Here is a 26132-nt window from a genome sequence, read left to right on the forward strand (position 1 = left end):
CATGCCAGAAAATTCACATTTTGTGCAGCCATGGGATCCCTGGAGAGCAAGAGGCACCAGGTACTGCATGTCTGCTGCTCCAGGGAGAGCAGTTACCTGCCCTTGAGCTGATGGCAGTGCTCCTTTGCAAGTGTCACAAGGCCACACTGGGAAGCAGAAGTGAGACTTGTTCTCTCTTGAATTAGTCACCTGGAAGTGTCCAGTCTATCCTCTTTATCTGCAGGGAGCAGAGTGAGAGCAGCACCTCCAGAAAATAAAGTCAACCTGAGACAGGACCTGTGTGTCCATCTCCATCCATTGGCTCCTGAGGGAGCTTGTTTGGACAATACCCAACTCCACAACAAGTATCACTAAGGAGAGGATCCACCAGAACAGAAGTAGCCCCAGCCTGAGGAGCACCTCCTTGCAAAGAGGAAATTTGTACTAAATAAAGGACACTGGACCATATGCTATCCAGATCCATGCTATCCAGATCCATCCTGGATTCTGTTCTCCCAATACCTGTGCCTACAACAACCAGCAGGAATCTGGCAGCACAGCCACATGGATTTTGTTGGCACTCTGCATTTTCTTGTTCTTCTCTGGGTCTGCAGCATTCACACGTTTGTGGAAGTGTTGTGAAAGAACAGAGGTGCTGGAGGAGGGAAATGTCTCTGTGGGGATGAAATATGCCTGGCAGTCCAGAACTTGGCTCTGGTGGTCCTCTTCTGTTCCCAGTGAGGTGCTGAGATTTCCCAGGCAATGGCCCTTGCCACACAGTCAGGATCTCTGGTAAAGCTTCATGATATTCTCATCGTGAAGCTTTTTCCACACCTCCTTCTCCAGTTTGAAGTCGTGGTTAATGTAGAAAATCAGCCGCTTCCACTCCTTGTCATAGTAGTGATCCGAGTACTTCTCGTGCCCCTCTGTGATGTAGCCATAAGCACTCACCTGGGATAGATGGAGACCTCACTGGGCAGGGGGACCAAGGGTGGAGGGAGCTAAGTGAAATACAGGACACAGTTCCCAAACAAAGGGAGGGAGCTCAGGACAGAGATGCCATTGGGGCTCCTCTGGTCACCCTGCACGGGGGCCCAGAAGGACCAGATTATGAGCACTGGCTCCTGCTGTCCTCTCACTGCCTCCCTGGGAGCTCACATGCTCCAGGTCACAGCAGGCTTCACAACCTGTGTGTGAGCTATTTTGGGGCTGTTTCTCTTGTCTTCAATCTGCTCCTCCACAGCTGACACAAGCCCACATACTCTCAAGGCAGATAGTAGGAGGGTTGTAGCCACCCCTGCTCTCCCCTGTCCCTGCTGCCCGACAGTGCTGAGTGCAAGAATCATGGTGCCCTTACCCTGTCACAGAGGTGGAGGGCGGTCAGCAGCAGAAAGGCCCCTGTTGTGGGTCTGTAGAGCCTCCAGTACTGCTTTTCCAGACTTTTGGATTTTAAAAACCTGCAGCAGGAGAGAAGAAAGCACAGAGCGGTTGCTGGGTGTGATGTTTCAAGCCGGGCACACCTTTCCCTCTGCAGCCTCTGTCACATCTTCCTTCCTTGCAGCAGGTTGTGGCCATAAGAGGCATTTCAGAGAAGCCAGGAGTATGCCCAGAATGCTCCATCCCCTGCACTGCCACTTCAGCACAGCTCTGCCCCAGCTTTATGCAAATGACAGGTCTGGAGGCAGTGGGGATAAAGAGGGGATGGATTAAAGGATCTAACAGGTTAAAGCCCACTACTCTTAAGTCTGTCCTTTGCCTTGCAGTGCAGAAGTGGCTTTGAAGCTCTGTGGTAGATCCTGCTCCCCATCCTCATCTAAGAGTGACACGAGACACAGGGAAGGTGCAGAGGAGGGTCACAAAACCTGCCAGGAGCTGCATAACCTGTGTTATGACAGGAGCTGTTTGGAAAGCAGGAGTCCACACCAGGACAAAATAGCATTGAGTCCTGATGGCCTTGGAAAGGACCCAAGTCAGAGGGGAGACGTCAGAATGAGCAGGGAGTGCCGGCCATCTGGCTCTCAGGGAAGGCAGAATGCAGCTCTCAAGGAGACTGAAGGGTAAAGGCAGCCAAAGCAGGCATGACAGGAGCTCCTGTTCCTGCATCTCGGTCACGTGTGGCCCATGATGGGCAGATCTCAGTGACAGCAGGCTTGTGGACAGGATTGGAGAGGCGCAGAAGAGCAGCCACACCAGGCAAATGGGGTGCTGAACAAGGGCCTATTATGCTGTTTGAGGGGATAAAAAACCTCAGGAGTCTAGGGGGAATCTCTGGAGAGAAGGTCTGTTACAGAGCCTTTCCCCAAGGTGCTCAGCAATGGTTGGTCCTGAACTAGATCAACTATTCCAGCACTTCAACAACACTCTTCCCCCATCTAAAGTTGCCATTTGCCCATGATCTCTTTTGGCTGCAGAAAGCCAAACTGTCCCCAGCTCACGAATTCTGGATGACTACCCACCACTAACCTCCCACTGCAGCACCACAGAGGATTTCAGCTGAGTGCACACTGCTAAAGTTTACCCCCAGGCCGCTGGTGTGGCTGAACTGCAGTTACAAGGGAGCAGAGAGCTGGGAGGAGAGCCCAGAGACAGAGATGGTGCTGCCCACCACCAGAAAAAACAAGCCCATTAGAGCACATAACCCCCAGCTCACCTGTTTTTCATGTATCTGAGGAAATCAGGGTGAACCACCAGGTATCTGTCCATTGTGAAATCTTTGTCAAATTTCTGCCGGGGCACCTGCCTAAAGACAGGGATGAGGAGACTCAGGATGAGATCCTACACTTCATCACAGCTGGAAAGGATCAGCACTTGGTGGTAAGAGAAGAACCACAAGCACTGGGCAGTTATTCTGCAACATTTCCCAGATTATGACAAAGCCTCCGTAGGCTGTGTGCATTGCAGAGGAAGAGATCAGGGAGGAGAGGCAACAACAGGAGACAGGAGTATCAAAAGCACATGTTTGTATAGGCAGGAATTGGTGAAAGCAGGCTTTCATCCATGAGCAGGACACCATGTACAGACACCAAACCAGACAGCAGCATGTACTCGTCCCAGAGGGCCACAAAGCTTTCGGCAAGCTCTGGCCACACACTGAAATCAGCTGCCTCTGGGAAGGAGGTGTATTGGTTACAGCAGTGCTCAGAGCTGTGGAGGAAATGAGGTATTTCTCCAAACAAATCTGCCAGGGGAAGGGAGGCTTTAGCCTGGCTTTACCCTGGCCAGCCCCTCTTCAGGGCTGAGCACTGTGTAGAGGAAAAGGGCAAAGCAGAGAGCTCCTCGCTGCAGGGTGTAGAGGGGAGCTAGTTTGTTTTTACCCGCTGAGGTTCAAGAACCCTTTCCCGATGTCCTTGTTGAGCAGAAGAGCCTTCAGCCACTCATAGTCTCTAGCTCCCTCCAGGAAGTGAATGTATTTGACATGCTAAGAAAACAAATGAGCGTTAACCAACAGCACTTTAAAAACAACATTAAAGCAGACGTCTGCTTTAAAGACAAAATGCAAGCAAGACGAAATGCAAGCAAGCTCACCGAGTTTCTTGGACAGACATCTTCAGTCTGCAGCTCTCAACTAGCCCACAGAAGCAGAATGGAGGTAACACCTGATGTGCAGCTGCTTCTACATGCCAAAAGGCTGGGGTGGGACTGACACAGCCTGCTACTGCAAATACTCACTCCCAGCCAAGGCATTGCAGGTTCCCTCACAGAGGGAAATGCTAAAGTGCTGGCTCAGCCCCTTTGCATGGCAACAACAGGACTGAAGGACACAGACAAACAGCATCCCATCAAATTTATGTTCATCCATTCAGCATGGACCCGACTTACTTTCTCCCGTGGGATGTTGCTGAACCCTCTGTGTCCCAAGATCTGAAGAGAGGAAACCAGGGAGAAGGCTGTGAATCCATAAAAGGAGGTTTTTGTTCCCACATCCTTTTCGTAACCTTTGATTACAGCCCCGCTCACCCTGACCAAGGAAATCAGAGGAGCAGAGTTAGTGACCACTGCAAACCCTCACGTCCATGTTCCTAAGAGGAAAAGACAGTGTGAGTCTGGAGGAAGGGAGGACTAGGCCTGTTCTGAGCGACACCCTGATCGGCAGCAGAGCCCCCTCTCTGCAGATGGCTCTTTGTGGCTCATCTGTGAACACACGGGCTGTGGGGGCTCAGGAACTTCACAATTACTTTTTGACTTTTTGTCTCCTCATGCCATGAGTCGTTTTGGCACTTGGGAATCAGTGCAACAGTAGAAGAGACGAAGTGATGCAGCCACAATTACCTGCGGGCCCAGAAAGTGGCTGTCAGGTTCAGGTAGTGTGCATCCTCTGAGGAGGAAGCCTGCCTTACCGGAAGACGTAGTCGTGGGAGTCAATCTCCCGGCCCATCCCAGAGTTATTCAGGATTCCTCCATTCCCCACGACAGCACAGCTGATGCATGTTGGAACGCTGCTGTTACGGCTGGCCAGGAGCAGCTGCTGGTGAGGATTCGGGGGCAGCAGGGACATGACCTCCTTCACCACTGTGAAGCAAAGGTGGTGGAGAGTTATCAAGGGCCTTTGGGATGGACACAGTGAAATCACCACAGTTTCCACCAGAAGGTCCACCTAGCCTTTGACAGGGAGATGCTGCAAAGCTCCAGCTACTTGGCATCAAGTTCCTGTTGGGAGTCTGACGGTCCCATGCTGACAAGCCCTGAGGGACTCACGTGAATAATTCAGGTCCATGAAGCCATACGGGGGTACAAAATGCTCCAGGCGGTTCCATTCGCTGTCATTGAAGTATCTCCTGTCTGTGAAGATCGTGATGTTGGGCAGGAAAAGATCCCGCAGCCAGGCAGACTTGGCAGCTCTGGCCCTCACTGATTCAGAGCAGGTCTTGAAAACCAAAAAGAAAACAATAAGGACTGATGAGCAGAGAGCTGATAAACCTGACCGAGTGCCAGTGCTTGTGTGCCTGTGTGTGACAGGATCAGAAAGAAACACAGGAACTCCAGTGGTGCCTCAGTCATTCCCCTCAGCATCCCCATCACCATGAACATGAAGCACAATTTCAGCACCACATCCATAACCACCTGCCAGAAAGTCACCTACAATGGAGCCAGAATGACTCCAAGTCTCCAAGACTTTCCTCTTCAGAATAACAGGCCTGTGATGCTTAAATGTTTTACTGGCTTTGGGCCTCATGAACTCATTCAAATTAATATCTGTAATAGGTCTAATCTGAATTTACCAAATAAGGCTATAAGCAGTAATAATAATACAAATAACTGTAATAAGCAGTTTCCATTGGCAATCCACCTCCCAGGGTCCTCAGGAAGCACCTTGGCACATGGGGGATTAGATCACCATTACCACTCCCTTTAAAGGTCCGAAAAAAAGGTACAACTTGTTCAATGTCATAAATGAATCGCTGTGAAATGTGCTGAGGGAAAGGGAATCCAGTACAGGCTGACCTTCAAATGAACCTATGGAAACACATGCAACTGCAGTAACTCCCATACTAAAGCACAACAGAGGACTGGCCAGGCTGAGTCATACCAGGAGGTCTTCCTGTCTGGGTCCCACCAGCACCTGCAGTGAGCTGACCTACCAGCCCAAAAATCATCCTCAGCTGACACGGGCACACATGCCCAGGGGACAGCAGACAAGGAGGTCAGTGGGGAGGCATCATCTTTGGTGAACACACAAGCCATCACACCTACCGATGGTGGAGAGGAGTTATCCAGCAGGTACTCGTCCTCGAAATCCCAGCGTGGCTCAGAGGTGTAGTTAGCAGCACTCAGTTTTGTCTTTTTTGTCACTGCAGCAGCCTGAGGAACAGGCCTTACAGTTTTCACTGACACAGGAGGCTCTTTGGGTTTTGATTGGTCTTTGGATGTGTTGTTTTCACGAGCTCCCTTCACCCCAGAGGATGGTTTCGCTGTTGCCTTCTCCTTGGCTCCCTCTGCCCTGGGAAGGGGTTTCCCTGTTGTCTTTTCCTTGGCTTCTTCCATCCCTGGAGCTGGTCTCGCTGTTGTTTTCTCCTTGTTTCCCTGCACCACAGGGGCTGTTTTCACTGTTGCCTTCTTGACTCCCTCTGGCTGAGGTGGTGGTTTCACAGCCATGTTCTCCTTGGCTTTCTTATCCGTGGTAACAGGTTCCATCATTTTCTTCTCCTCCTCCTTTCCTTTCCAACTTGGTGTCTTCTCCACCACATCTTTTTTGAGCTTTGTGATGTCCCTCCCCAAAGTCACCTTTAAAAATCTCCTGGAGTTCCCATTACCAGAACAGTTCAAACTCTGTTGCTCTTGGTTGTCCACTTGTTGCGTATCTGGGCCATGTTGAAAAATGTTCAGTTTCCTGAGTGCAATCAAAGAAAAAGCAGACACATCACACACACTTTCCGCTTAACACTGAACACCCTCCAGCCCATTTTCAGTGCTCTTGACTCTGAGCCTCTCCCTGTGCTTTTGAGCAATTTCATTTTGAATTTTGCCAGAGTGTTATTCAACTTCCTACACCGTTCTGGCCTGAATTCTGCTTATCTCCCCACTAAGCAAATCCCAGAGGTACACACTCCTCTCCTCAGCACTTGGCTCTTGAAACATTCTCACTGGCAGTCCCTAGCAAGCAGAACAGCACAGCTTTGCCCTGCATTGGGCAGGACCCCTGGCAAAGTCCCCAGAGCACTGTTGTTTTGGAGATCCTGAGCTCAGGACATGGCACACGCCATGAAGGCAGCCATCTGGCTCTTTCCTCTGCCAGCAGAGCTCTGTGCTTCAGCAACAGAGCAGGAAGATCTTCCAGAACTCAGTAAGGGAAGTCTAAGACGAAGAAGAAGCGAAACTCCCTCCTTTACCCTGCATCATTTCTTGAGCATTTGGGGCCAGAGGGCACTTCTTCCTCTCCTCCTCCCCCTCAGTGAGGTAATGCAGTGGCATCACACAGCACTCATCAGGTACAGGTGTCTTAGGGCAGACACCCTGAAGCCGTTAAAATGCAAAATTTCTACATTTTTAGCACTTGCCTCTAATGTTGCAGCTGCCCTGCTGCCTGGCTCAGAGGCACAGGCAGGTACAAGGTTATCACAGGAGGACACATCTGCCAACAGCAGAAGCGCCACCAGCAACGAGACTGGGCTGAAACCCAGCAAAAAAATCAGGGCAGAAGTGGTGGGGGTTTGTCCCAAACATTCCTTCTTATCTGCACGTGGCTGGAGGGTGGAACAGGAAAAAGGAAGGTGAAAAATTCCTGCAGCTGAGCTTTTATGTACAGCAAAGCTTTTTAGGATAAACCATCATGGCTGTGGCAGTCTGATTTCACACTCACATTCAGCCTTTGCTTCCAAGGTAATAAATGGGGGAAAAGCACTTCTGCAGATAACAGGTTGTAGATAATAGTTCAATTGCTGCTGAAATTCGATGGATGTCATACCACTCTGATAGTGTTCAGGAAATTTTTAGGTAAGGAGGCTTTTAACAGTTGTTTTGTATCAGATAAATACAGGAACCTTCGCAATGATAAAAGAAGAGAGGTTGCAAAACTTGGCCTCTCATAGTCATTAGCCAGTTACAACCAAGAGTGCAGAATGTGCTTTTGTAGTTTCCACAGAAACCCACTACGGCTTTCTATCCTCATGTTTCATGTATAAACTTGTGTTGCTGTTTACTGCCCAGTAAGAGGAAAGATTTTATATGTACACTCTAAGTAAAGAGGTCTTGGGTAAGGTAGCTCAGGCAGATCTTAAATACCTTGATGAATATCTGTTGTATTTTTAAGATGACGCTTAAAACTTCAAAATAAAGGGCAGAAAACAAGTAAAATGGGGCAGTACGATAAATGAAACATGAGAATATGACAAACCATTTCCCACTCCAGACTTTCCCTATGTGCTGTCTCATAGGGCTGATTCCACCCCAGCTCTATAACATTTTATCTTCAAATGTTGTGCCAAACATAAAGAAAAATGTAGAACCAAGGGCCTTTCACATCAAAACCTTGCTCCCTGCAGTCAGGCCCAAATGGCCAGACACTTGTGCCCACACAGGACCCTGCTCTCCTGACCAGCATTTTAAATTCAGACAAATTGTCAAAGCAGGTCGTCCAATTTCAGGCTCTAGAGTCCAGCTGGCAAACAACTGCAGAAGCTCAATGACACTTACTGTCATTTCCTCTCCTTTCACAAAGCCCAAGGACAAATAAAGGATAAAGCCATGGAAATGTTGCTTTGTGTATTTTATGTTACATATAAAGGTACAGAAATAGAACTGCCACACAAATAACCACAGGCAGCTCATACCTTGTTCTGTTTTACTTCAGTTGCAAAAATGAAGTAAATTCATTTCAGGCATTTCCATTACCTGAAACTATGGCAGAATGAAATGGCTTCAAGCAGCTGGGCATGGAGAGCCAGTTCTTGTCCCAGCTCTGCCACTGATGGGCTGTAGGATCAAGAACAACTCACTTCACTTCTTTACACCTCCTCTTTCTCTCCTTTTCCCCCCACTGCCTCCCTTGTTCAGATTCCAACCTCTACAAACTCAGAGCTGCCCTCAAGGTGTGGTCTCAAGTTGCTAGAGCTGAGCTAAACTCCAATCCCCTCCAAAGATATGCAGATGTTCCCAGCCTCAGTCCTCCTGCCTGCCCCCACAGCATCAGCCCTGGCACATCCAGCTGAAAACTGACTCCACCAAGCTGAGCCAGCTGAGCTCACTGGGAGAACTGGGACCACATGAGGGTGGTGGGGAGGCTGGGGAGTGGTGCTTCCTGTACACAGCACACTGCACCACAGAATCACAGAACCACAGGATCAATTAGGTTGGGAAAGTCCTCTGAGATCATCAAGTCCAACCTAAACCCACACATCCGTGAGCCATGCTCCTACTAGGAAAGGCTCGAGTGTCTGCAGGGCTCATCCAAGGAACAGTGCTCCCTGTCAGTGATGCTGGAGACACTTCACTGCAATTCCCTCCACACCCCTTCTTGTAGGATTTGCTTGACCATTTATTTTATATATATATATGGATCATGTCTGCATGACGCTGGTCTCCCAGTACGCAGCATATTTGTGTTAGGAGTCAGCTGCTGGACTCACTATAAATTGGAAGGCATCCAACCAAATTCCCTGTCCAGCAATGCAATCTGGATTAGGCTGAATAAAGTCATTCGAGGAGTCACTGCAAAAGCAAATACTGTGTAGTGCCAAAGTGTGGAAGCAGGTAGCATTGGCAAAGCAAAAGCTGCTTTAAACAGCTACCCAAGGAAATGTTAGAAACTAGGGAGCCAGCAGAAGCAGGTTTTTGATCTGTGGATCTTCCAACACCATGCTCTGCCTGAATGTGGTCTGCTAAAGTAAAGTGGTCACCTAAGAGATCAGAAGGGCAAGCTTTAGAGTGAAAAAGAGAGAGGCAGAGAAAGAAAGCGAGGACAAGTCCTCTGCCCAGACAGTGCATATCTGGAGGAAGCAGGTCTCTTACCTGAAAATCCTTGTCTTTGCCAAGGAGCTGAAATTGGCAATGAAGATGCAAAAGTATGTTAGAACAATGAGGCAAAGCACGGTTTTGGCAATTTTAGGGAGCCTTATCCTGGATAACCGCATGGTGAGATGCCCGGGAGCGTCAGAGGCTCTGCTGCCACTGCCCAGAGGTGCTCGCCAGGCACTGCTTTATCAGGGTGTGTTCAATGACTGGGCTGGTCTTCTCCCTGGATTTGCCTATAGGAATGTGCACACCCTGTCTCCCAGCATTGCCAGACACTCTGCACACAGATCCAATTTCTCAGGCAAGACATCAGCTTTGTACTGTTCCCGTCTATCACCATAAGCTTATTGTTACAAATAGAAGGAAAAGAAAGACCTTTTACTGCAAACAGTGCAAGTTTCCTGTGTTTCCCTTAATGAGATTGGTCTGGTAAGAAGGAAACCCTTCATCTCTGATCTGGCAGCAGCACCACTGGGAACGTGTGAATTGTGGAAGTAGCCTCAGTTACAATCAAAGAAGTTTTCATACCACCGCTTGCCCAAGATTTTAGACAAAACCATAAACATATATTCTTCATGCAGTAATTGCCTGCAGCTCCAATCCAGAAGCAATCCCTGCCCCCCAAAAGCTGATGGATAGGGACACATCCATTTTACCTTGTGATTGCTTTGAAATAAATCAGAGTTGTTGCAAATCCACCATAGAACAGAGAAGTTTGTGTTATGAAAATCCCTGGTCTGCGTGGAATTTTGGCAGTCCAGACTACATCACCCCAGCAGCAGAGGGAAAAATCTGCAGAGGTGAACGCCACAGCCAGATCAATTCTTATCTTTACCAGAGATAGCCTTACAGCAAAGGACTATTTTTAATTTCTAAACTGTTACATATTAGCCCTGACAGTTCACAGGGAGATGGCCTTAGTGCTCCTTATGCTGCTTTTGCCCAGCTTGTATAAAAAAGTTAAGCTCAGATATATAAAAAAAGCTTTTGTTGACGGTATCTCAAATCTCAGAAGCAGTCACACTGATACTGAATACACAGAGAACAGAAGGTGCCTGTTTTATGCCACAGGAAAGCCAGTCAACAGGTTTCACAGCTACCTTGTACACCTCCACACAGCACAGCAAATATCTGCAAGGGCTCCCTGTACAAAGATCAGCAGTAACAGCCTTTCTCTATTGCCCATACTTCCTGACAGGTTACTCTCTCTGGATTTATATGCAAAGCATTGGTTATCAGGGGGCCTAGGAGAGAAAAAAATGAAACAATAACACAGGTTTAAAAGGCCCTTGAAGAAATACGAGGGAGGTTGTTAGCTCAAGGTACAGCCCTGGCTCCATCTACAACAAAGCATTTCACTACTGCTCAAATTGAGCCCAGGATTGATGTGTTGAACAACTGTAGGCACTGAGAAAGGGCTCAGCCAAGGTATTGCCGTATTCCTGGGCATTCCTTGTGAGCTCCAGGCACTTCTGCAGAGGTGGGCTACAAGGTGCAGCAGGCAAGTAGCAGTTCTGTGCCCACAAAATCTCCAACAGGACATTCTTACAGGAATAAGTAGCAGTCCTGCTCTCAAATAGCAAATGGCTTCATTTTAGCCTTCCTCTCTCAAGTCCTATGAACCTTCAGGCATTCAGCTTGGAAGAAGCTGCTTGTGTGCAATTACAAAACTTTTTTGTTAATAAGGTCTCAAAGAGAAATTCTGGAGGCAGAAAACACTTCCCTTCAATCTTCTCCATGTGCCATTACTGCCAAACCAAGAGCCAAAAGGGATAGCAAGACTCCTACAACCAGAAAAAGATGGATTTCTTTGCTCTTAAGGAGCTGCTCTGGTGACTGTGGAGAACACGTCTGTAGCACTCTGTGTTCAGGAAAGATTGTGCTCAGGGGAATATCCAAATCTCTGGCAAGCACATTAGCCAAAGGCAGGCTTGCTATGCAAAACACAGAGCTTTCCATCTTCATGGTGTAAGAAAAGAAAACCTAAAAACCCCTCTCAGAGTACTGACTTCCACTTCCTTGGAGTATCATTCCATCATCCTCCGCCTCCACTGCTGAAATCTGTCAGAAGTGAGGCAGCCAGGCTGGTTAGCTCCAACATGAGGTCAGATTGGGAAATGGGGTTATACTGGAACTTTCCGGGGTGACCTGGTGAAAAGTGAGGCCAAGAGCAAAGCTGGCCCCTTATAAAGCTCTATAAGAAGTAAGATGCTTGGGATACACAGGGCTCCCAGCCCACAGACAGGAAGATAATAAGCAGAGACTGCACCTAACACAGGGACTGGCCTCTCAAGGGCCACAGGCAATGCCAGCCTCTTTTTCCAAACACATTTCTCTGGCATTCCCACCTGCAATCCCAGAAGATGCTGCCTCTCTCATGGTGTAAAGACTCCAAACCCAGCACTGCTGCTCCATGCTCAGTTACCAACATCAGTGACCGCAACAGAAGCTCTTCTATTCTTCAGTGCTGTTAAAACAAGATGACTTTGTTTTAAAACAAACTGCACCTGGGATCAGCAAGTGGAGATGGTTATCTGTTAGCCTTTTTCCATCTCCAGCAGTCTATTTAATTCCACATACATCCTTATTACATCCTGGACATGCCAAAGGCAGATTTGCCTGGTTTGGGTTTTTTCTTTTTGTTCATAAACAAACTTCATTGCTATTAAATCTTGAACTGTGTGTGTTGTGGGTGTCGGCTGGCACTTGAGCTGTGCCATAAATTTATCTGTGAGCACGTTCTCCAGAGGGCTGTGTGTCAAATCTTGTTGACTTGCCTGTGCCCTGTGTGCTTTCCATTTTCCCGTGTCTCTGGGTTATGGAACAGAACACCACAAGACATGCTTTAAGAACAGAGCTGATCCAGCCTTTGCTGCAGGGTAAACTTGTCTTTCAGTGATGGCTACATCGTACTATAACCAGCACTTGACTGGAAGCCAGTGGAATAAAGTGCTGCTGAAGAAGCTGGGGGTGTTTGGACCTGTTCACAGTGTTTCTTGATGATAGAAGAACTGAGTGAGTTGAAAGTGGGAGAGAAAAAGAATGGCATTGCCTCCAGCATGTGACTGCTCAGTGGTCATGCCTGTGGGCTAGCAAAGACTTAGCTTGGCAAGCTTAGGTCCTTGTTTTCCTCTCCCTATTCAGCAATCACCTCCAGAAGCAAATGTTTGCAGGCTGGGAATCTGGGGAGGAAGAAATTACAAGAGCAAACTCTGCACAACTATCTGTCTTGCTTTCACCAAATAAAACCCATAGCCCCAAAAATCCCAAGCTTCCCATAATTCCACAGTCACTTGTCGTTTTCCAGCTAGTCCCTTCCCTTCTGCACCAAACCTTCTCTCAAAAACACTGAACAAGCACCCAGAGACAATAGCACTTGTCAAGGCAAAGCCCCACATCTTCCATTGTGGCACTTTCAAGAATACCCAGGGTTTTGTCACAGAGCAAAGCCCCAGAAAACTGTGCCAGGAGCAGGGGAACGGCTTAGAGAGTCAACTTGTCTGTGTTCTCCATGGGCTGAAATGCCCCAGGAGGAAAAGAGACAATGGATTTGATGGTGGAACACTTGAAAGTGGCTCCTCAGTGTCCACACAGCAAAGTAAAACTTGTTGGGTTTCCATTAGTGCTGATCTGTGGGCTCGGCATCCAGCCCCACCCAGCTAATGCCCCTGCAAAAAAAACTGCCTTGGATCTGTGTTGTGACAGCAGATGACATGGGTCCAACCTAGAACATTCCTCCCTCTCCCACACAGTAAAGGGACAATGGGCAGGCTCCTCCAGCCAGCTCCTACACACCATGGAATGTCCTTGCCTGGAGCAACCACTGGGAGATGGAGTGTAAGGCCTCTTAATTTTACCATATTACAGCCTCTGGTTGCTGGAACTTGTTTTAGTTCTTTTTTGTAAACACAGTGAGGACTCAGCTTTTGAGCTGTTCCCCACGGCCACAGCTCTGGGTGATAATTAACCTCCCTGTACAGAGTGGAGCAGACCAAGTCTGTCACCACATGGCCTTTCTGCTTCTTGAGCTCTTCGCCATTCACCTCACCCTGCTTAAGCTGCAACCCCAAAATGCTCTGGTCTCAGCATTCCTTCCTCAGACACACAACACTGAGAAGACTAATGAGCCACTTGGTTGGAGAGAATTTAAAAAGCCACAGAAAAATACACTCCCAGCAACAATGGCTGGAAAGGTCCGCTGGAGTTACACAGGCTGGAAAGAACCAGGGATCCTTTATCCAAATGCCTCCCTCAGCAACCTTCTGTCTGTGCCATCCCAGCAGGAAGCTTAGCACAGCACCCCAGAGCTGCCAGACAGAGAGACAAACCAGCAGCACTTCAGGGCTGAGATGGGCTGTGAAGTTTTTCCCCCCACCCCCCTTTAAAATCTATTTAATGGAAAGGAAGAAAACATTCTGTTTCTTGACCAGGAATCTCTCAGACCTGGTCCCCCAAGGAGCAGGCCAGCACTGCAGATGGGTGAGGAGGTAATTTATTAGACTCATGGCCAGTTGCCCTCCCATCAGAAAAGCAGCCTCTACAGCTCCTCTCCCTGACAGCTGCCAGGAACAGGAGCATTCCAGCACTCTTCACTGCTGCAGAGAAAGAAACACAAGAATCACAGAGCCCAAATTCCTCTCCGTACCCCCAGCAAAAAAATGCAGGCGTGTTATCTCAGCACGTCACATCTGGCAGCAAAATTCAGGCCCTGCACAGATATAAATTGCATCTGTATGTGGGTCTACTAGTTTTAGAGCCATAAGTGAAATATTTCTTGGTAAAGGTCTTTCCCATTTTCTTCACACAGATTTAACATCAGAAACCATCCCTCTTGACATCTCTGGCAGGACAAATGTACCATTTGGCATCCTTAGGGGTGAAAAGTGCTACAAGGAATGCAAGATGTAAGTCTGCTTCTTGAGTGGTGTGGTATGGTATAAATCATCCTGTCCCTGTCTTACACTTGGAAAATGTGGCCTCACAGTGCCTTTCTCTCTGTTCCTGACTGACAGGAGCATCAGAGACGCACAGTCACATTTTTAGCTGCAAGAGTAGGACAGTCACAGGGTTCTGTGAGGTGCAAGATGGATTTACTGCTGAAAATCTGATGCTTCTCTTCGCTTCTCTCTCTTTTACCTATTGTCTTCTATGTACCAGTTCTTCTGCTTTATTTAGACACATATAGGGTGCTACTTATCTCCATCCTCCTCTCATTTGTTTGCCAACCACGGAGAGAAGGTAATTCTTTGCCACATCAGCTGCACAACTCACATCAACCTCACACAGGGAAACCCTCAGACAAAGTAATTCCTGGGCTTTGCACTGGAAATACAGATCCCTGTGCTCAGGAAGGGCGTGACATTCTCTCCTGATTCCCTGGAAACTGCCTGGCATCTGTTCAATCTGGGTTTGTCTCACAGGCCTTGGATTTCCAGGATGGACATTCCTGTTGCACAGTCTCAGCCAGAGCCAAGAGGATCAGCCAACCTGTTCCTCATAGTTCTGTACAATGACCTTCATCATCTCCTCCTAGAGCTGCACTTCCTAAAGATGTGCCATGGAGAAGTCAGGCAGGACATACACCCAGTGGGTTTGTTCCTAGATCTGCAGCTTGTACCTCACACTTTGTGTCCCCCTTTTTAGTTAACAAATGATCAGGCCTACAACAGAAACAGTCTAAGCTGTGCTGTTTACATATGATGTCAAATTCGGGGGGGGTCCAGCCCTTGTGGTAATCTCTGTTATTCTGCCATTATAGCTCTCTCTGTAGTGGGCATTTGGCACTGAGACACTACCCGTTCATTTAGAACAAGTTACACTGCAGGGCCACAGCAACAAAGGCCAGAAGAGTCACCCTGAATGGTCATCTCGTGCAGTTCCAAGCTTTAGTAGTATCTGGACAAACCCTGTGACTGCAAGCAGATGTCAGTTGGGTCCTGTCTATCTTTCAGTGCCTTCAATATTTCCCTCCCTCTCCCTAAGCAATCTACACCACTGCATCACAGTTCACTGACCCCCATTTGCTTTCACCCCACCTTGAAGCCTGCTCAACGTCTAAATTAATATTTACCACTTAATATTGTAACTTTAAGTAAACACAAGCTCAGTTAACTAAAATAACACATTAAATACACAAAACAATCAAGAACAAGAGGACACATTGCTCTTTATTAAAATAAGAACTGTGGAAAGTTATTCTTCTGGTTGTTTAAATATGTGTGCTATTCTGTGAAACCATATGGTAAAGGGTTCTGAGAATCCAAGAGAAATAAGAAGCCTTCGGGGTTTATAAACCTTTTGTAATTTACCCTGAAGCACTTACAAATTACCTTCCTGTGGGTCCTTCAGGGGACGCTGACAGGCAGTCCTGGCTGACAGGAGCATGAGGAGCCCTTCTACAGCACCACACACTTTTCCAGACAGAAGGTCTCTCAAATAAACAGAAAGGAGACAGTGCAGCAAAAGGCAGTTAATCACATCAGAATTTAACCAGGATGGTGCCAGCAGTCCTGCTTTTGCCCAGAACTCCAAGGATTTCTTTTTGCTTTCAGCTTTATCTTAGACACTGGTGGCTCCACCACAGCATCCTCAGAGCCCTGATGGCTGAAGCCACCACGCCACAGCAGCTCACAAGTCAGAGGTGGGCTATTTGTTTTGCCGCTGCCAAAGAACTTCACTGTTGGTCAGGAGATCGATCAATTAAAACCATTTTGATATCTCATGTGCCCCATGAACACATTTAAATAACTGCACTCTTTCATGCATGGAAGTTCATATGTTCCCTAAAATACAATTTGATTTGAGAATCAGCTTTATCTCATCTCTGCAAAATGCACATCGTCTCAAGATAAATAGGTAGCATTTTATTTGTGTAATTTTATGTGGTTTGCTGTCTAATCTATCCAGGGAAAACATTTCCGGTTGATTAGTCTTTGGGTTTTTTGTTATCTTGTAAAACAATTTATTGTCTAGGGATTGCAGCCAAATTGCAAGTCAGTTTTTCGAGAAGGCCACTCCTTGAGGTGTAGAATACTGTATTCAGCCAGCCTCATGCTTCTCTTAATATCAGCATTTGACAAGGTCTGGCCTCACAACTTCAAGTAAACCAAATGCCTGCGATTCCATTTATGCATAAATAATCAGTGCACGCTTCACTAGAAAGGACTGGGTGGTCACCAACACTATCAGGGTTTTCCTGCAGGCCAAACTGAGACACACTCATGCCTGCAAACACCAGTTTTATTAACCTGGTTTGACTCAAAGCAGAGTCCAGGTGATTAAATTTTGTTTCAATGCTGCAACTGGCAAGTGGAACTGATGCATGGAGAAGAGAGGAGTAGAGCTGTCAAACAACAGACCACCCTTACACCATCCCTTCCTATGTGCACCTAAAGACAATTGGACTGACCTGAGGAGCACCCAGCCAGCTCTTTCTCCAAAACTAGGTCCAAACGGCTCTTTTTGTTCTAGTTTGTGCTCACAAAGAAGGAAAAAGAACTCCTGTCTTCTGGTAGACTTGTTTAGAGAAGGAAAGGTTTGTACAAGGGGGGCTTGGATAACACCATGTGCTGTTGGCCCCTAGGTTGCCAGGACAGAACTCTGCCATTACCATCACCACATGCTCTCCCACCTTAGGACAACGTGGTGAATCCATCCTGGGCTCTCAGATCCCACCCAACCCCAAGGGCCTGCTTTCCTGTGCCCCCTCAGACTGAGCCTGTCACTGTGATTGCAGAGGGCAGGATAAAGCCCAGTACATTTTAATACCATTAGCAAGAGAGCTTCTGCCTCATCTCTTATTGCAGAAAGGTGAGCAGGGACATCAACCCCACCATCACAGGCTTGTCAGTATAAATAATACCAAACTGTCACGCACGGTGCAGATCACTGAGGGGTGCAGTATATCCATGTACAAACAAGAATAATCCACCCTTTAGTAAGAAACCATTTGCCACAAAAGGCCACAGGAGGAGCTGACTGTCTGGCAAAGACAGACCTTTGTCATGAAGAAGCCTGGGAACGGATAAGGCAAGACAGCACTTCTGCTGGACGCCAGGATAAAGTAACTGGATACAGGTCCATCATCTTCTCTGCCTGTGCACTCAAACATTTTAAGAACAGGCTGTCCAGTGTGGGTCCTCTACAGGGTCACAGATCCTAACAGGAAACCTGCTCCAGTGTGGGCTCTTCTCTCCACAGATCTGCAGGTCCCTGCCAGGACCTGCTCCAGCATGGGCTTCCCATGGGGTCACAGCCTCCTTCAGGCACCCCCCTGCTCCAATGGGGGTCTCCTCCATGGGCTGCAAGTGGATCTCTGCCACTCCCACTGCCCTCCATGGGCTGCAAGTGGATCTCTGCCACTCCCACTGCCCTCCATGAGCTGCAGGGGCACAGCTGCCTCACCATGGTGAGCTACCCATGTAGGCCCTCCCCGCTTACCAAAACCTGGCCACATAAACCCCATACAACCCACAAGGATCATCGTGTCCAACTCCTGGCCCTGCACAGGAACAACTCCAAAAATCCCACCATGTGCCTGGAATCTTTGTCCAAATGCTGCTTGAACTCTGGCAGGCTTGGGGTCGTGGCTACTTCCCTGAGGAGCCTGTTTCCCACCGCAGCTGTGCTGCCAGCAGTTTCTAAAAAGTAAAGCAAAGGAGGTGTGTAGGACAGAGTGCAATTTCCTCAGGACATTTTAGGGAACCACCTCATCAACCCACTCACAGCACTGCCAATTTAACAGTGCAACTGTAGGGCTGTAGAGACTGTCGTGGCCTACACACAAAATGAGGCCCAATGCTCTTGGCTGTTCATGGGCAGCTTGAAAATAGCTGGAAGATAAAATTCCTCCCTAAAAACAAGTTTTCAGAATGCCTCTGCTCCTATCTCAAGGTCAGTGCGTTCATACACAGTGGTACTCCCCTTCTTCACTAAGGTCATACAGCTCTATCCTGCCACAAGGACAGCAGATGAGGCACAGGAATCCTTCACTTCAGGACAAAAACACAGCCCACAGAGGACAAAGAACTGGCAAACCCAACCTAAAGTTTTCATGTGGTACTGCCTGAAATAGAAGTCTTCCTGCTCATGCCAAAAGTCAAACTTCACCACTACAAAGCTGATTTAAGTGTGTGGGTGTGAAAACTTCAGCACAGTCTGTACAGAGAAAAGCTGGGGTTCCTATTTTGTCCGTCCGGTTTCTGCTGTTCTTTCCACTGCTGCTGTGCAGGTAACACCCTGTGTAACTCATCCACCCGCCTCACATCACGGAGGAAAAACAAACAGAACAAAGCGTGAAAGAGGAACAGACAATATCTACTCAGACCCATCAGAACTGAAGTGCATAAGCACACAGACAGACCTTTTAACAAAGAGCCAAAACAAACAGAAAGTTCAGAAACCAACAGGAGTGAGTCTCCCTCCCAGCCATTCTGACCACATCTTGGAAGTATCCAGAAACTAACTCTTCCACTTGGTAAAAGACCTAGCTCTAACTTTCAGTAAAGCATCAGATACTGGGACAAGCCTAAGCAGTCAGTCATTCCAGCTCTTTGCAAATCTGTTTCCCCAGGCAGTCTGGTTTACCCACCCAGTCACATCTCCACGAAGTCCACCTTCACTCCAAAGGTCACAGTCATCTCCTTTGCCTGCTGGGCTATAATGTTTCTCCTCTAAAGTCAAACAGCTGGGTTTTTCAGTGGTGCTTGCTGACATGAAAGGACACGTTCCATATAAACAGAGTGACAGCTAAAGGGAATTCAGGGCGACAGGAGGGATTAAAAAGATCCTGTGCCTCAGTGGGGAACCGCTCATGAGTTTAAACAGGTTACAATAAGATGAGAAATTAAGGCATGAATCTGATGTTGTTACTCACCTGAAGTCAGAACTTGCTTCATATATGAAGCACTGGCATCCTCAGAGAGGATACCTCACTATATCAGCCAGTCCTCTGATGCTGGAAGGCACTACAGAGTCAAAGCATCCCCTTTCAGAAGAGGTACCGAACCAATAAAATCCTCTTTACTTACTAAAAGCTAGCCACTTTCAACATTCCTTTCCCATCCTCTCATTTCCTTAAAACCAGCCTCCTCAGTTAATTTCTGCTTCCATCAATTATCAGTAACAGAATTAGAACAAACTGAGTCATAGGCAGAGTTTACAGACCAATTTCACAATTTTATTTACAACACAGCACACAGGCTAGTGGTTTCCTCTCTGATAAAAAGGATAATAAAGTGTTGACAAGGAAGACAAATGACAGAGGCAACAATTCAAGACATCACCTCCTTTGTAAGGACTGCAGTTTTATCTTTATGAGTTATAAAGCAAGGCAATAAAAATCAAGACCATTAGGACAATGTCACACACATTACAGCAGGAAATACCTCTACCAAGTCAACAAATATTCACCCCACAGGTGAAAAAGAGCTCAACTGTTGGGGGCTGGGGGATCAAGGGAAGTTTTAAGACGTGTTAAAAAAAAAAGTCCTGGCCCTGATCAGGAGGATTTGCTCGGAAAATCTGAGTCATTAGCTAAGTTTAGTTTTCTCAGTCTCAGAAATGCTGTAGAACAGGTGGATCACAACATACAGGATTCGTGAGGGATTTCTGAAGGAGGAAAGGACTAAGCACATCCTCAATCCTCCCTGAAGCAAACAGCACCTGAAATGCTCCCTCCGAGCTTCGCGGGCCCTCTCTGCTGTTTGCACAAAACAACAGCACCCTCCAGAGGATAAAAAGTGCTCGCTCCGCCTCTCCCACCACCCCACCTTTACGAACATGCAGTGTACGAGCTTTATTCCAGCTGTGAGCGCTGTAGGGCTGTGTTTAGGTCAGCCTTGGGTAAGAAAACACGAGCCATTTTAGAAGAGCAGTAACAAAGAGCTCCAAAAAGAACCCTGCTTTCTCCTGCCAGGTAGCACTCTATCTGTCCAAAGTGTCACAGTTCCTTGCAGCAGGGATGCAGGGATCCTCTTCACAGCTACAGAGGAGGAAAAACTGACCCACTGGAGGTGACTCATCACACCTCACCTTTGGATTTTACCTCGGGGGACAACTGGTGGAACTCACTGGTGGGGCAGTGAGTCCACACGACCCGCACGGAGGAGGCTCCCTCTGCCACGCTTGGCCCAGTCACACAGCCGGTTTTGGAAATGTGTTGAGACTGCCTGTGATTCCCCAGGATGATGTCAGTTGGCTCTTTCATCTCTTGCTACAGCAGCACCCCCAACAATTCGGTTCAGCACCTGAAAAACGTCGCAATCCCCGCTGTAGGTTTGGCACCAGCCTCTGACGGAAAACAAAATCAATTATACACTTTCTCCGAGACAAATTAAGAGGAAACAAACTATGCAATATCTCATCTTAATTAGTTTATTGTTCCCAGAGCAATTTAGCAGTTGACAAATGCAAGCAGTACACACCATTCCCAAAAGCTGAGCAGACCGTGACTCACTCCTTACAGCACATACCTCAGTGACTGCATTCCAAACCTACTTTGGGAATTAAGAAAGTATTTCAGACAGGAGAATTTCCCCTTTGGGGGGAAAAAAAAAAAAAAAGTGTCTCACAGATATTCCAGAGGTGCTGGCTGGGATCCAGTAACTAGATACATTGGAACAGTAGCTCTATTCAAAGCTTAAAAAAAAACCAAAAACACCAAAACAAAAACAAACAACCCCCCCAAACAAACAAACAAACAAACAAACCCAACAACAAATCAACCACAGGGACTTCTATGATTTGCTCTGTTCCTGTCCCAGCACAAAGTCAGTTTCAAATCCACGGCACTAGCACTCCATCTCCATCTATCCCTAGGAATTCTGATCATCCAGTGCTCCTTCCATAAATCATAATCTGAGATGCTTCACTTGACATTTAGAGAGGGCTCACAAGAAGGATGACATTCCTGGGCTTTAGTCACATTATGAAAAAAGAATTAAAAAAAGCACAAACAAACAAACAAACAAAACAAAATACCACTCAGTTGCCACAACCAGAAGGTAGAAGACAGCACTGTACACTTTCCAACACGTCTGAGGTTATGCTGGTCAGACAGCTTCCAGAGAAATGCACATAGAAAAGGCTTCAGTAACAAGGGGGTTGTTTTTTATACAGTTCTTATGTTATATCAGAATGTGATTCACCAGTAAAAATGGCAGTAAAGGTGAAGCTGCTTTCTTCCCTATAGGCACCAGATACCACAAGTTTCAGAACTAGTTATTTCACCCCCAGAGAGAATTAAATTCTCTAAAATGGGTTGTTATCTGTATGATTTTTAAACTTTGCTCCCACCATTCTTATGGGAATAAATCCTGATTATTATAAATTAATTCCCTGCCTGGAAACAGTGATTAAGGCAAGTTTTACTGCATAGAAGAGGTAACTTTTCACCCTTTGGTGTGCTTGACTCGTGGAAACCTCCACCTTGCACCCTGTGCAGAATAAACAGAATAAACAGCGTGCCCTTCAAATCGAATTATCAGTCCCCAGACTGAATTTTTTCACCTTTTGTAAACATAACTGAAGTCGCCAGATAACTTCTGGTAACTTCCACAACAGAAGCTGCTCAATGAAGAAAAGAGCTCTGTGTTTCAATAAGATCCCATCACTCGAGCAAACATGCATTCGGCGGGCGGGCTCGCGTGAACTTTACTGTATAATCAAGAGGCGACTTTTCACCCCTCGGGCTGCCCGATTCGTGGAGGCGCAATGAGCGGGATGAACAGCGCGTCCTTTCCCAAACGAGGCTGGGTGTCTGTGTTTAGCGAGCTCCTCAGTTCGGGTGCCTCACGGAGCCTCCACGGAGCCCTCACACACAGACACCCCCGGGCCGCCGCCATGGCTGTGCGGGCGGGAGCGGTCCCGCCCCTGACATGGCGGGTTGCGGGCGGGTGGGGACAATCCCGGCTGCCGCCCGGGGGCCCGGCGGGGACACGAGTGTGCTATGGCCATCGTCCCTGATTGCCGTGGCAGCGGGGTGGTGCCCCAGCCACGGGGACTCCCCAGTGCCACCCTCCCGTCATGAGGACACTCCAGTGCCGCCGTCCCCTCATGGGACCCCCCCCCCCCGCCAGTGCCGCCGTTCCCTCATGAGGACCCCCCAGTGCCGCGGTCCCCTCGTGGGGACTTCCCAGTGCCACCATCTCCTCGTGGAGACCCTCCCCAGTGCTGCCATCCTGTTATGAGGACCCTCCAGTGCTGCCGTCCCCTCATGGGGTCCCCCAGTTACACTGTTCCCTCATGGGACCTCCCAGCGCCACCGACCCCTCATAGAGACCCCCCAGTGCCTCCATCCCCTCATGGGATCTCCCAGTGCCATCATTCCTTCGTAGGGACTCCCCAGTGCCACCATTCCCTCATAGGGACTCTCCAGTGCCATCATTCCTTCGTAGGGACTCCCCAGTGCCACCACTCCTTCATAGAGACTCTCCAGTGCCACCGATCCCTCATGGGCACTCCCCAGTGCCACCATCAATTTATGGGGACACCCCAGTGCCGCCATCCCCTCATTGGACCCCCCAGTAGCACTGTTCCCTCATGGGACCTCCCAGTGCCACCGACCTCTCATGGGGACACCCCAGTGTCACCATTCCCTCATGGGATCCCCCAGTGCCTCCATCCCCTCATGGGATCCCCCAGTGCCACCATTCCTTCGTAGGGACTCCCCAGTGCCACCAACTCCTCATGGGGACTCCCCAGTGCCACCATCCCCTCGAGGAGATACCCCCAGTGCTGCCATCCCCTCAGGGGATGCCCCAGTGCCACCATTCCTTTATGGGGACCCCTTTAGTGCCGCCATCCCCTCATAGGACTCCCCAGTGCTGCTGTCTCCTCAGGGGACCCCCAGTGCTGCCATCCCCTCTGAGGACCCCCCCAGTGCCACTCTCCCCTTATGGGGACCCCCAGTGCCACCATCCCCTCACGGGGGGTGGGTGGAACTGGACGATCTTTAAGGTCCCTCCAACCCAAACCATCTGTAATTCTATGATTCTGTGATTACTGACAGGACAACACCCACCAGGGGAAGATGCTGCTGCAGCAGCTGGTGAAATTTCCTGTATCAATATTGATGAGCCCAGCGGGTAAAGGAGCTCAGAAGCTGCCCAAACAAGTACCCCGGGATGTACCCCATGGCTGCAAGTCCCTCCGGGCAGCACCTCCCCACCGCCCTCACAGACTCACACGGATGCGTCCAGCAGGCTCCTCTTTATTACAGCCTTGCCAATGCACACAGAGAAAATGTACCATACAAACCCCATGGGCTTCACATCTAGAAACCCCTCTGTTTCGTGTCTTGGGCAGAGGCTTTTTTACTTATCTTAATTTCTTTCTAAATTCGAGCTAGTAAATAACAGATCTTCACCACTGTCCTGTCATCAACTGCATCTAAATATTTTGGTGACACTGCTCAGAACTGGTATGGGCAGGACAGGGTGAATTCCAGCCTTGAATTCTGCCTTATGCAGCGTTACCACTGCTGGCATAATGTGAAGCGGAGAAGTTTGAGGAATTTTTCTTTTAATTCCCCAGAAATGTTCCTATTCAGAGAAGACACAAACATAACATAAGAAATACAAAAATATTTTGGAAATAAACTGTAAAGTCTACAAGACAAAGACTAAAAATCAACTAAACCTTAACTCTCCTTTGGTTGCTTTCACAAAGAGCTTTGGAAAAGATCCTACTTTCAGCTTTGAACTAGGGAAAAGTCCCATATGCAAACGTTCTACATTTTTCCCTTTGCACAGCTTGACAAAGGAAATCATGTCCACAGCAAGCCAGCATGATGTTTCACATCATGGGACTCCTTTTCCCACTTCATTCATTCATATTGAATAAGAAGAGGTAATTTTCAGACATTAAATTTAGATTAAGTCACAACTGGTAGGAAAACCATTGGATCTCATTATAAATATGCCTTGACCTAAGTGAAACAATTAGAGGATAAAATAATTCTTAAAAGTTTAATAGTCTGTTGTTATAGAATATGCTGTAGTGGGAGATAGTGAACAGATAATGAGATATTAGGTTTCTCAGACTCTAAAGGATTACACAAAATAAAGCAAACCTAATCTTTTAAGAGATCATTCCCTACAACTAGGTCAAAAAATGTTGCCTTCCTTTGTCAGCAATTATTAAAACTGAGAAAATCCTTCCTGATAAGAAAGTATTTAACAGGATTTCATAGGAGAGATAAGTACACCAGAAGACATTTAGCTGTAATTAGGAATGCTCATTGATTTACTCTATTCAAACCACTGAGTGTTGGTCAAAACTTGAAAATACTTGATAAATTCACAGAGATTTCCCAAGTATGTAGTTTCCCACACAATTTTACGTTAGAAGAGCAAGATCTGAGGTGGACACAATCACTCTTGTAATAAAGTCAGCCACCTCTTTTTGTTCCTTTTACCAGCGTCAGGAGGCGAAGAGGTGTTCGTGTTTCCAGCTTGAAGTTTGCTGCTGCTTCCTCGGGCGTGAAGATGAGCTCAACGAGGTCAGATGGAACCGACTTGGATTTGTTTCAAAAAGCCAGCGTGAAGGAGGATGAAGGGTTCCTTCCAAGGAGATGAGAACAGCAACACACCCCTAATCAGAGCACTGATGCCTTGCCTTTGGCTATTTGATTTCTAACTGGAGGATTGGAAGCCTCTCTGCCAAGAGAGGTTGTGCAGTCTCCGTCTTTGGAGGTTTTCAAGACCCAACAGGATAAACCCCTGAGTAACCTGCCTTGGTCTCATAACTGATGTTGCTTTGAGTAGGAGGCTGGACTACAGGCCTCCTTAGAACCCTTCCAACCTCAGTTATTCTACGGTTCTACTATTTTCATCCATTTTGCATCTAACATCTTTGGCTTTCTTCAGATATCAAACTGATAAAGACTAGGCTTGAAAGTTCATTTGCATAAAGCATGGCCAGAAAAAAGTTGTGAGTTTAACTGCTTTGTATGACTGAGACATGTGACCCAGCCAGAAAGAGGTAAAAAAAAAATCTGTGTACGAGATGAAAATAATGTGAGAGATCTTAAAAAAAGAAAAAAAAAAAAAGATAAAAAGGGTAAGGAATTACAAGCCCTTTGAAATACACATCACCGGCCTGTATGTGTTTGCTAAACAATCTGGAACTGCAAAATAACTAACGAGACATGTTTAAAGCACTACAGCCTGCAGCGTCCTGCATAATAAGGGCCAAAATAGCTTTTGGGCACATCCTTCCCTGGCTGCAAGGTTATATATCGTACAGTCTAAGCTGCTCCTTCATGTCTCCTTCAGACATCTCTCCAAACGTGTCACTTTTTTCCTTCATCAGTGTGAAGATGGCAGTCAGCTGCTCTCTCTGAACCCTGTCAAGAAGAAAAGGAGAAGTAGGAATAGCCGGTCCCCAGAAGGCACTTGGAGGAAAAACACCATGGTCAAATGAAACACGGAGCCAAACGCAGGTCACTGTACAAGCCTTACTGGCTGCAGGAAATCTGCCCATGTGAGATAAGACAGACTCTGGTTCTCCTTCCTCCCCTTTCCCATCTGTCCCATCATCCTGCACATCCCTCTGCAGTTCTTTCAATACAGAGATAAACCAGACTGCTTTAACAGTAGCTTTGGAGTTCCTTAGGGTTTATCTATGCTCAGAGTTTCAAGATAACTCGACGTGTGGAATTTCATAAGACTCAATTCAGCAGACTCCACAATGAACCTGGATTAAGA

At 47.5% G+C, this 26132-nt stretch overlaps 2 protein-coding genes across 4 annotated transcripts in view; both read right to left on the reverse strand.

Annotated features, from left to right (window-relative positions):
- Positions 1-467: 467 nt before the first annotated feature.
- Positions 468-22305, reverse strand: ST6GALNAC1 (ST6 N-acetylgalactosaminide alpha-2,6-sialyltransferase 1). Of its 3 annotated transcripts, none has more exons than XM_027886112.1 (11): positions 21934-22305; positions 21820-21860; positions 15756-15856; positions 5671-6307; positions 4675-4843; positions 4317-4488; positions 3799-3937; positions 3294-3397; positions 2630-2719; positions 1337-1436; positions 468-930 (listed from the first exon to the last, which is right to left on the reverse strand). In XM_027886112.1, exons 1-11 carry the CDS (start codon positions 21944-21946, stop codon positions 760-762), a joined length of 1737 nt encoding a protein of 578 aa, XP_027741913.1. In that variant the 5' UTR covers positions 21947-22305; the 3' UTR covers positions 468-759. The 3 variants fall into 3 exon arrangements, with proteins under 3 accessions (XP_027741913.1, XP_027741914.1, XP_027741915.1); XM_027886113.1 differs by lacking the exons at positions 21820-21860; positions 21934-22305 and adding exons at positions 11775-11893; positions 19301-19363; XM_027886114.1 differs by having other exon boundaries at positions 838-951.
- A 1314-nt stretch (positions 22306-23619) lies between these two features.
- Positions 23620-26132, reverse strand: part of MXRA7 (matrix remodeling associated 7) — a 29332-nt gene continuing 26819 nt past the window's right edge. The window contains exon 5 of the mRNA XM_027886078.1: positions 23620-25771. Coding sequence (XP_027741879.1) covers positions 25657-25771 — 115 coding nt within the window. The 3' untranslated portion in view covers positions 23620-25656. The remainder of the gene's footprint in view (positions 25772-26132) is intronic.

The sequence above is a fragment of the Empidonax traillii genome, unplaced genomic scaffold (assembly GCF_003031625.1).
Source record: "Empidonax traillii isolate 1590-97213 ecotype Southwest subspecies unplaced genomic scaffold, ASM303162v1 scaffold177:size1754471, whole genome shotgun sequence".
NCBI classification, from domain to species: domain Eukaryota; kingdom Metazoa; phylum Chordata; class Aves; order Passeriformes; family Tyrannidae; genus Empidonax; species Empidonax traillii.